The 11,003-nt window shown below is 38.4% G+C and overlaps 1 protein-coding gene across 3 annotated transcripts; it reads left to right on the top strand.

Annotated features, from left to right (window-relative positions):
• The first annotated feature begins 7,136 nt into the window (after positions 1–7,136).
• Positions 7,137–10,947, top strand: LOC133830365 (ubiquitin-conjugating enzyme E2-23 kDa-like). 3 transcript variants are annotated; one of them, XM_062260338.1, is made up of 8 exons: positions 7,144–7,292; positions 7,554–7,623; positions 8,232–8,304; positions 8,849–8,928; positions 9,363–9,477; positions 9,693–9,745; positions 9,907–10,035; positions 10,535–10,947. In XM_062260338.1, exons 3-8 carry the CDS (start codon positions 8,261–8,263, stop codon positions 10,672–10,674), a joined length of 561 nt encoding a protein of 186 aa, XP_062116322.1. In that variant the 5' UTR covers positions 7,144–7,292; positions 7,554–7,623; positions 8,232–8,260; the 3' UTR covers positions 10,675–10,947. The 3 variants fall into 3 exon arrangements, with proteins under 3 accessions (XP_062116321.1, XP_062116322.1, XP_062116323.1); XM_062260339.1 differs by having other exon boundaries at positions 7,145–7,292; positions 7,562–7,623; XM_062260337.1 differs by lacking the exon at positions 7,554–7,623 and having other exon boundaries at positions 7,137–7,292.
• Positions 10,948–11,003: the final 56 nt, after the last annotated feature.

Genomic DNA, 11,003 nt, shown 5'->3' with positions numbered 1-11,003 from the left:
TTTTTCTTACCCCTAAATCTCCAACCACAATCAGGATCCTTGCAGGTAATGTACCACACATTAATCCTAGATTTCTTCACCATAAACTCAAAATTATTCGTCATCGCAAATATGGATGCTTTGGTTTTCAATTCAAGCTTGTTCTAAAAGAACTTCCCAAGGTGCAATTCTCCTGAAGCTTTGCTGGTTGAGGAATGATGTTGATGTGATGCCTCTATATCCTCTTTGGTGAACATGGGAGCACTCCATGTTCTACGATCTTCACCTAAGTCCAATGGAGAACTCCATCTAAAACTATCATCGGTTCTACTTGGATCTGGATGACTACTACTGGTCCCAGGTGTTTGCCGATCTTCTATTCTGCGCTCCTCATCTACCATAACATACGAACTCTGTGTTGGAAAATCTTCCCTAGCATCTGGCCCACCGAGATCTGTTGCAACAGCAGCAGCATCGTCGTTGACATAAGGATCGTAGCCATAGGGATCGTATTTCGCTGTGTCATGCACATATGGCGGATCTCTAACCGGGATATCATCATGGACTATGACGTCTGGATTTGTCTCGGGAACACATGTTCCAACGTCACCTTGAGTTCCTTTGAAACCATGACATGGAGGAGAAATGCTCTCTTCAAATCGAACTTCTTTATTAACGCTGGTAGAAGCCGATGCATTTCTTATACCTCCCTTCTTAATCAATGTCACACATAGATGAATGAGCTTCTCTACAGATTTTGATGCTAAACCAATGAATGCACGCACATGACTATCATTTTTTATAACGGTAGGTTTGACGGATTGTGATATGCATGTGTACGGGACCTCAAATTTCAATTCATGCACACATTTATCCACTTCAAGCTCATCGTACAGAATGTCAAGTAGTTGCTCATACGTCACACCCTTCTCCACGGGCAGAACTTGATTTTCAGCATCCCTGAAAATCCAATCCCTATTTTCGAGTTCCCAAATGTAATGCCCCAAATTTCCTAATAAGGTTTAGGACCTTGATTAGGAGGCCGGGAGGGCTATAATTGATTTATTGTGATATTAAATGATAATATGCATGTGTTAGGTGTATTAAATATGCATGTGAACCCATTTCTGAGTAATTGGGTGATTTTCATATTTTGGCCATTTCGGGCATATTTGGCATATATGTGATATGTGTGTGGTGCTTTATTATTGTTTGGTTATGCTAGGGTTACTCAGCACAAGACGATCCTAGGAGGTAAGCTAGTGGGAAAGTCACAATGGGATTTAAGCTTGACTTGGAATAAATCAAGGGGTATTTAGAGCATTACCGGGTTATTGGGTAATGGGAATTAATATTTGGTGATAAATTGGGAGTTAGTAAGATCGGGGGGAAATTCTGGAGGTTTTGACTATTTTGTCCCCGGGAGTGTTTTTGGGACCCCGAGCATTAGGATTTGGTTGAGGCTACTTAAGCTTGAAGTAACCTTTTAAGAAATAAAAAGAACGTTCTGTACGTTCTCTCTCCCTCAAAGTTCCATTTTCGTCTCCGATCGCATTTTTGAAGATAAATTGAGTTCTAGGAATCAAAATCAAGCAAGGATTGAGGCATAACAATCCTAGGGAAGATTTGAAGCTTACTAACCGAAGGATTTAGCTGGAAACAACTCAATTGGAGGTAATTCAAGTTTTAAGTTTTTAAAGTTGTTAAACTTGAAATGGACTTTGTGTTTTGAGGTGTTTTTGATTGAATTGAAGCTTGGGTTTTATGGGTTTTGGATCATGGAGATGTTTGGGAACTTTGATTTTTGGATTTGGGGGTGTTTAGGTATGTTTTTGGGAGGTTTTAAAAGGTTGAAAACGGAGAAAATGGCTGGCCCGAAGTTGGGTCGCGACCCTAGCTCGAAGAAGCTGCTAGGGAGGTTTTGGCCTTGTTGGGCGTCGCGGCCTTGTGTGAGGGGCACCGCGACCCTTGCTCCTGGAGTGGCTGGGGGTTGCGGTTCAAGGTGTTAGGGCCGTAACCCTTGGGCAGGTTTGAGCCCGTTTGAGTGTTTTGACCTCGGGAACTTGGTTTTAGGCCTCGGGATCATTCCTACTACCTGGATTGGTGGGGTTTGATGTCTTGGAGGCTAGGTTTTGGTTCCGGGATTGATTTAAGAACTTGAACTCATTGGATCACAATTTGTGGTTGTGACTAGGTTATCATTAGAGGCTTGGAATCGGGATTGTGCTTGTGGCTCGTTTATTGGTAACCTGTGCTTGGACCAAAGGTAAGAAAACTGCACCCCATATGTGACATGCATGGTTATTCTTGATGCATGTTGGATGTTTAAATGTAAACAGTGATAGCATATTGAATGCTTAGCAATCTTGCTCATTTGCATATGGTTATTATTGAGGCATGCTAGATGATTAAGTGTGATGCATGTGATGCACAAGAAACATGTGATTAGGGCATGCCATGAATATTAACTATGAGATTGATCAGAGCTTGAGTCTCTGTGTTTGTACATGATCATAATTGTGCTAGCAACTGTTAAGTAAGCATGCTGAATGCCCTACATTTGAATATTCGACATATGACATATGTTTGGTAGCATTGCTTACTTGTGCATGGCACTGACTAATTAGTCAGAATTGGCAAAGGTGTCAATATCAACTGTGAAGTTGTGACTCATTAGTCAAGTTCGACAGTGGTACTGGGCACTGGTCACACAGTGCTGACTCATAAGTCAGGAACGACCTTAGCGTATTCAACGCAAGCCAACAAAGATTAGATCTAATCGACATCTGCATTAGATGACTCAACAAGAACATTAATGCCGAACCGACCTCAAGTTCGATGAAAACTAAAAGCACTTGTGTGACTTACCCAGCAGTCACTCATATGTTTAAGCTAGTGACTTATTCAGCAGTCACTCATCTGTTAAAGCTAGTGACTACCCATCAGTCACTCATCTGATTAGAGCCATTGCAGGAAAGCCCAGGTAACAGTTTTGTTACACAGCTATGGGCACCGAGCCCCATAGTGACTTGCTTGTCAGTCACTCAGTATGGTTAACAGAACCTCCAAGTGATATTCACTCATCTGTTCAGAGCTATGAGCTCTGTATGATCATTCTAATCATCATTTGCATGGCTTTGGGTACTGAGCCCCGTAGGGACTTGCTTGTTGGTCACTCAGTATGGCTTACCAGAACCTCAAGTGTTGAAACACTCATCTGATTAGGATTGACTTGATAGTCATCCAATCAGGAGGGTAGGATTTCTTATCCTTGATTCCCCAGCATTGTTTGAATTTATTTGCATGCTTGAATAAAACTATGTCTGCTAGGCATGCTAGATATGATTTGATATCATAATATGATTGTTCATAAGCATATTGAGTTTTCTTGCTGGGCTTCGGCTCACGGGTGCTATGTGGTGCAGGTAAATGCAAAAGAAAGCTGGACTGTAAAGACCCAAAATTACTAATAAGGCTTAAGGGCCTTGATTAGTGTGTCGGGAGGGCATAACTGGAAGTTATGTGATTAAATGGTGTGATATGCATGATTATATGAAATGCATGTGTTATGAGTATTGGATAAGCATGCGGGCCCTATTTGGTTGTAAGGGCATAACTGTAATTGTGGCCCGTTAGGGCATAAATGTGATTCTGTGATAAACTGTTAAGACCACATTATTATGTGGATATATGTGTTTGCAGCTTTCGCCACGAGGCGATCCTAGGGGGCAAGTAGCGGGAAAGTCACAACGAGACGTGATACTTGACTTGGGGCAAGTCAAGGGGTATTTTGGGTATTAGATGTTTATTTGGGCTATTGGGTTACGGAAATAAATAATTGGAGATATATTTGAGGTTAGGAAGTCTAGGCGGGAATATTGGGGAATTTTACCATTTTTCCCTCGGGGACATTTTCGGTACCCCGAGCCTTGGGATTGACTTAAGTACCTAAGGATAGACTAAGTAAACTTTAGAAAGCAATGGAACAAAAGGCTAAACCGACTCTTCTCTCCCTCTCTTCTTCTCTCTCAAGGAACTCAGTGAAATCAAAGGATTTGTGGCTGGGAAATTCAGTGGATTGGGGCTGGAGTCTTGAAGGATTAGTTCTGTGTTTAGCTAAGGAATTCAATCAAGAACTGAGGTAAGATATAAGCTTTGTGCATGGTGATAAATTCTGTGTTTTTGCTGGGTTTTGAGGTGTTTATGGATTTTGATATTGAAGGGTTGGATTGAAGCTCAAACTTGGAAGTTAGCTCAAGAATCCTTTAGAGAATTGATTCAACAGAGAAGGTAAACTCCAATTCTCGTTTTAGTGCTTGAATTCTGAGCATTTTATGATTGGTTTTCTTGTGTTCTTGGGTTGTTGAGTTTCAAAAATTAAAATGGGATTTTAATGAGTTTTTAGACTAGATTTCTGCTGGGTTCTGTTGCTGGAAACATGTTAGAATGTTAGGATAGTTGAGTTATGTTATTGGGATGGTCTAGGGTGGATTTGGGTGAGGTTTGAATATTAAAAATGGTAGTTTTTCTGGTTTCACAGGGCTAGGCCGCGGGTCTGTTCTAGAGTGTCGCGGCCCTTCGGAGCAAGGAAGAGCCAGGAGGGCTCTGAGATGAGGGAGCGCTACGGCGCCACAGGGGCAGGGCCGCGACGCGTGTCTGTGGTTAGAGAGGCCTAGCCTCTGTTTTAGGGGGCGGGCCGCAGCGCAAGTCTCAGGGGCCGCGGCCCTTAAGGGCATTTGTGGCCTTTTGGAGTCTTTAAGCACGGGAACCTAACCTAGGGTGCTTGGGATCGATTCCACCACCGTGTTTGGTGGAACTCGATGTCTCGGAAGCTAGAACTATATCCGGAAACCTTTACTCGAATATTGATGGAATCATTTGTCATGGTTGTGACTAGGTGTACGCTTGGGCTCGGGGTGGGATCATGGTCGGGGGTCGTCTTTCCTAATTAAAGAACTTGGAACTAAAGGTAAGAAAACTGCACCCAGTTGTGGATATGTAATGGGACTAAGGGTTCCCTATTGTGCATGCTTTGAAAGAATGGTATTATGCCATGTATAATGTAAATGGATGGTATCATGCCATGTAAATAGTAAACGAGCGGCCTAAGAGCGCCGGAGTTTACATATGCGCACAGGGCGCGGCTCGGCCACTGGTAGCCGAGGACAGCATATTATGCACTGAGCTCGGTTTAAGCGGGCCGGAGTCAGTGGGTTAGACAGAGGGTGCGACCTAAGTTGTTGGCCCTAACCATCTAGTGATTTGAGTGCAATTATTATGATGATTATGATTTGTTGGTTAGTTGAATGGCAGATCGTTAGCTTGTTGATTATTATCGTTGAATGGATGAATGTTGTGTTCTGTTGAGTACTTGGTTATGTCTTGTGAAATAATTGAGTATCATTAGTAATTGTGTCCTAAATGTTATGTTTTCTTGCTGGGCCTTGGTTCACGGGTGCTACGTGGTGCAGGTAAGGACAAGGATAAGGGAAGTTGACCATGGGTTGGAGAGCTTTGGGGGCGAGATGTACATTGTCAGCTGCTCGGCCGCCACGGTCGAGGTTTTGTACAGGAACGAGAACCTAAAACGTGTATTTTGCCATTAGAGTGGCTTTGTTATTTATAAGCTTTGGAAATTCTGTAATTACGTTATTTAAACCTTAATTTGGGATCCCATGTACCAAACATGTATTTTAATGAAAATTATTCGTTTATAATCAAAATCTTTTAAACCTAACTTGTTTGTAACATTAGATTCACATTTTAATCAAACGACTTGATTAGCAAGTCTCGCATTATTTCAAACACACAGTGTAATGGTCTTGGTTATCCAGGGCGTTACATGGACCATCCTTAAGTTGGAGAGCTTAGGTGATGACGTGTACATATGCAGCTGCTTGACCGCCACGGCCGAGGTTTGAAGGAGAGGAACTAGGGTTATACTCTGTTTTGCCGCTTAGATTGGTTGGTTGTAAATATTTTGTTGTAATAAACCTTTAAATTATATTTTTGGGATCCCAATGTATACAGTAAACGTTCTAGTGAAACGTTATATCTTAACCGAAATTTTTAATCCCTAAACTGCTAATCATACTTAGTTACACGTTTATGCCCAAATGACTCGATTAACGAGTTTAACACTATTTGCAATGTGCACCGTAACGGTCCCTGGAGTTTAGGGCGTTACACCAAACACCATTGAATGCAACAAATATGGAAACAGTCGAATCTGCAACAAAAAAAAGGTCAAAAAATTAAACTACAACATAAAACAGCAAAATGTCGATTTCTATCGAGGTCAAACTATCACACTATCGAGGTCAACCCATCGAGGCCCATCGATTCCAATCGAGTCCTATCGAGGCAATACTACATAATTAAGTTTTATGCCTCTATCGAGGCATATCGAGGTAGCCATTTCCCCCTTATGTGAGGATGTTATCGAGGCCCATTGAGGCATATCGAGGTAGCCATTTCCCCTCTTATGTGAGGGTTTTATTGAGGTCCATCAAGGCATATCGATGTATACAAATAATATAATATATGAGGATTTATCGAGGTCCATCGAGGACCATCGAGTCCCATCGAGGCAGACAAAATTCCCAAAACAAAACCAAGAAAGGAACGAAAATTCATTCCGACAGTGAAAAATTACAATAAAATATGAAGGCATACACAGATCTGTTCGAAATAGCAAAAGCAATGTTGATAAACAATTTTCCTCACTACATATAACAAATATATACTTATCCATACGATTTTTTATCCGAAATCCAAAATGAAGTCATTGTCTTGAAATGATTCACAACTTTTCCTGAAATAAGCTCGAAAATGTGTATAGATTAAGCTGCCTTATTTTTTTTTGTGTACAAGAGCTTGAGAGATTGAGAGGGAAAACGTGAGAGATAGAGAGGGAAAAAACAATAGGAGAAAAAGAGGGAAATTTATGATAAGGGCATTTTTATTAATCCAAAAAATATGAGGATTTTTTCCGTTGTATAATTTTATCATATAATATCACTTAGTGCATTGAAAGTCAAATTTTCCTTTAATCAATCACCATTAACTAAATATACTAGCGCAAAGTTTGGCACCACGTTGGGACACCATATTTTGAACACGTGCTCCTGTAATGACATGACTACATCATTACATATTACATTCACATCTACCCATTCCCTTCCTCTCTCTCTATTTTCTTTTTCTTTATCATCCCCTGTTACCTTTTCCTCTTTGGTTCTCGCGAATCTACAATCACGACCCATTAACAACTTCTCCTAATTTTCCCATAAAAATTCACTCGCTCTTTTAAGGTAACCAGTTTTCCATTTCCCATTATCTATTTTTGTGATTTTCTTTTAATATAGCAGAGAAAGAAAACGAGAATCTATGTTGTTTGTCTTTTGATTTTTAGTTTTATGGGTTGGATTTAGATCTTAACAAGTTTACGTTGTTTTACATGCAATGTTTGAGCTTGTAAGAATTAGTAAACTGGAGGCTAAGATTTTGATGTCGGTTTTCTGTTTGTTTTACCAACTTGGTTGATAATGGTTTTGTTTTGGTTGCTGGACAAGCGGTGTAGAATCAAATATGAAAAACTTTGGGTTTTACTGTATCTGAGTTTGAACTTTTTGATCTGAACAGGTACTAATCTTCAAAATTTTACTGTATTGATCTTCAGTAGGAGGCTGAAATGTGAATAAAATTCTATGCAAGTATGATATAAATTAGCAAACTTGTCATTGTTATTGTGTATATTCAAATGTGTCTATATTGTTTATTGTCTTTGGGAATTTTTTTACATGATTTTGACGTTTTCAATTCAGAATATGTAGCTTGAACATTAGAGTGTTTTTGCTGGCCCAGAGTCATTTCTAGTGTATTGTCTATTCTTAGTTATCATGCACCAGCATAACAGCATAAAGGCCTTGTGGCTTGTTTTCATCATTTCACTCATGTTTTGGGAGATATTTGGTATGTGCTTGTTTGTACTTTTGACAGTTAAGATATGGTTTGGTGTCTGATTTTTCCTCTTAGTCCTAGTTTGAAAATTCTATGAAGAGTAAGATTTTTTGTTTACTTTGGATGTTTGCTTCACTACCTGATTTCACATTTGGATCTCTGCAAGTCCATTTTAAATGCAACCATTGTGGACTCACACGCACACCGACAAATAAACCTTGGAAAGTTTATTGCTTCTTTGGTAATTAAAGGAGAAAGAAAATGATTTTGTTGACACTGTTTTTTCTCAGGTTTTGGAATTAGTATTATTCGACTCAAAATGTCTTCTCCAAGTAAAAGGAGAGAGATGGATGTCATGAAGCTGTAAGTGGCTCTTTGCTATTACCCCTTATTGTTGAGTGGGAGATCTACATTATTTTTGTTAATGCAATTTATGTACGTTTTGAATGTTGAGTTGATGGCCTTATTTCTTAGGTATATTGATGTTTCTTGAGCACTATAGCGATGCAATGTTTTCATATTTTAATGTTTTCTCTAGTTATTGCAATTTGACCCTGTATGATGAGTTTTTAGAAGGATCAGATTACATTGTCATTTTATAGATATTCTTTGATAAGTTTTGAATGATTTTATGCTCCTTTGCATGAATATTATATTTGTATGATGGGGATTTCTTTATTTGATGTATATGTTTGTATGTGTGTTTGTGTAAAAGTTTCTGTAGTTTCTACCTAGCTAAAAGTACTTTTGTTTCAATAATTTTTTCGCTTTTACTTCTACCCCCTGTAAATGTTTTGCCAGTCGTTCTATACTTATGTTAATCTAGTGGGAACTGTTATTTAACTTGTCAAAGCTGATGATATTCTTATATTGTTTTATTCATGGAAGTTTTGTCAATGCTGTTCAGGATGATGAGTGATTACACTGTTGAGACAATAAATGATGGCCTCAACGAGTTCAATGTGGAATTCCATGGCCCAAAAGATAGTAATGCTTTTCTTTCTTCTTCTTCTCACTCTTCTACTTCTTAATTAATTAAGTTTACTCAGATTAAGTTATTTTAGAGAACGTTAAACTAGCAATGAGTTTACATGGTATTTCATGTGAAAAAAAAAACAAAGATTTGGTCCATTCACATATTTGTGAGAATCTTTTCTTTTGGTTGACACATTAATTTTTTAAGAAGTTTGGAGAGTGAAATGACTCGTTGTTGGGGTCTTTCTATTGCAAGGATCAATCTCACAGTACTTAATGATTATGAACATGACTTCTGATTCTTACATCTAGTGTTACTAGAGTCACGACTATAATTTCCGCCATCAAAGTTTAAAAATCCAATCTCTCTCTTATATTTACTTCGTTTTCACTTCTCTGCTTCAGTTTACTGTACTTCTTATCTTATTAAAATATGGTGGTTGCAGGCCTTTACGAAGGCGGGTTCTGGAAGATACGTGTTGAGCTTCCTGATGCTTATCCTTACAAATCTCCTTCTATTGGGTTTGTGAACAAGATTTTCCACCCAAATGTGGATGAGCTGTAAGCACCCCACAATTTAAAGACAGCTTATTTAATTGAATTAGAGATGGAAAGCTAATACTTGTTAAATGTTATCAAAATCTTTTGAAGCATGCAACATTAACGATATAATAATTACATTTCTTAAGTAACTACCTGAAAGGTAGTTTAGATGTTCAATTCTTTTGAATCTTTTGTCTATTAAACTGATTGCTGCTGCCTATCAATAATTGCAGATCTGGTTCTGTCTGCTTAGATGTAATTAACCAGTCATGGAGTCCAATGTTCGGTATTTTTCATTCCATCTTAGTAGATTTTAGAACATTGAGGCACATTTTATCCAATGGATTTGTTAAAACAAATTCTTTACTTTTATCTTTTATCATTATTTCTCTACCTTACTCTCTTTTTCTGGATTCACGTGGGTTCTTTTGATTTTTTCTATCACAGATCTTCTAAATGTTTTTGAAGTTTTCCTTCCACAACTCCTACTTTACCCAAATCCTTCAGACCCGCTTAATGGTGATGCTGCATCATTGATGATGAAGGATCGAAAGCTATATGACCAGAAAGTAAAAGGTGAAAATTTCATGTGTAATTAGCCCACCCTTTGGTTTTTGCACTCTCGAAGCATAGAAACAAAGTATCTATCCCATATTTTAAATTCAATCTGACCGTAACAATGGCATTGGTGTTTTGGAGATGGATTCTGTTTGTGAGAGTTTTTGTCCAGAGAAGATGATCAAGCTAGTCATGAATATAATTTTTCAGTTCTGTAAAGAATTTCTGGTATTGAAAATTGAAAAAAGCATCTTATGGTGATGGTTATGGTTGCAAGTACTCTACTTAAGAAATCATGTTACTCATCTAGAACTAGGTTTGTGACTAGCAGTCTTGTTCAAATGTGGTACTAAGTCCAAGGCTGTGATAGCATAAACTCTTCATTGTTCTCTTAAAGACTGATTAGTTGTTGAAATTGTTTTATCACAGTAAGTTAGTTCTACCCTCTCTCTCTCTAATGATATTTTCATCCCAGCATAATTTCATATGTTCATCTACGATTTGTTTGTGAATACAGAGTACTGCGAGCGATATGCGAAAAAGGAGCATATCACCAACATGACACCTGAAGAGGAGAGTGATGAGGAGCACACTACTGATGAAGAAAGTGATCCAAGTGATGATGATGATGATATTGCTGGGCATGCAGACCCATAATTTACATAAAGGGTAATATCTTTGTTCAAGCCCCCATTTACAGAAGCAGCAGCATCACAAATACACATTACATGTCTACTATTTAGTTGCTATACTATCTGTAGACTAAATTTGATTTCCTTGTAAAAATCAGTAACTATGTTAGAGGCTAATAATGCCTTAATATTTCAAATGTTGTAATAGACACAATGGGAAATAGAGGGATAGAAAGGAACCGCTGAATATTTGTCATTGTTTTTACATCTTCTGTTAAATTTCTTATTCTTTTGCTTAGCCTTATTTTATTTTCTCTCCATATAAACCAACTTGTTTTTGGACAAATTCATTGA

This window comes from Humulus lupulus, chromosome 4 (genome assembly GCF_963169125.1).
Source record: "Humulus lupulus chromosome 4, drHumLupu1.1, whole genome shotgun sequence".
NCBI classification, from domain to species: Eukaryota; Viridiplantae; Streptophyta; class Magnoliopsida; order Rosales; family Cannabaceae; genus Humulus; species Humulus lupulus.
The sequence above is the reverse complement of the archived record's forward strand: the minus strand, read 5'-3'. Positions and strand labels throughout refer to the sequence as shown.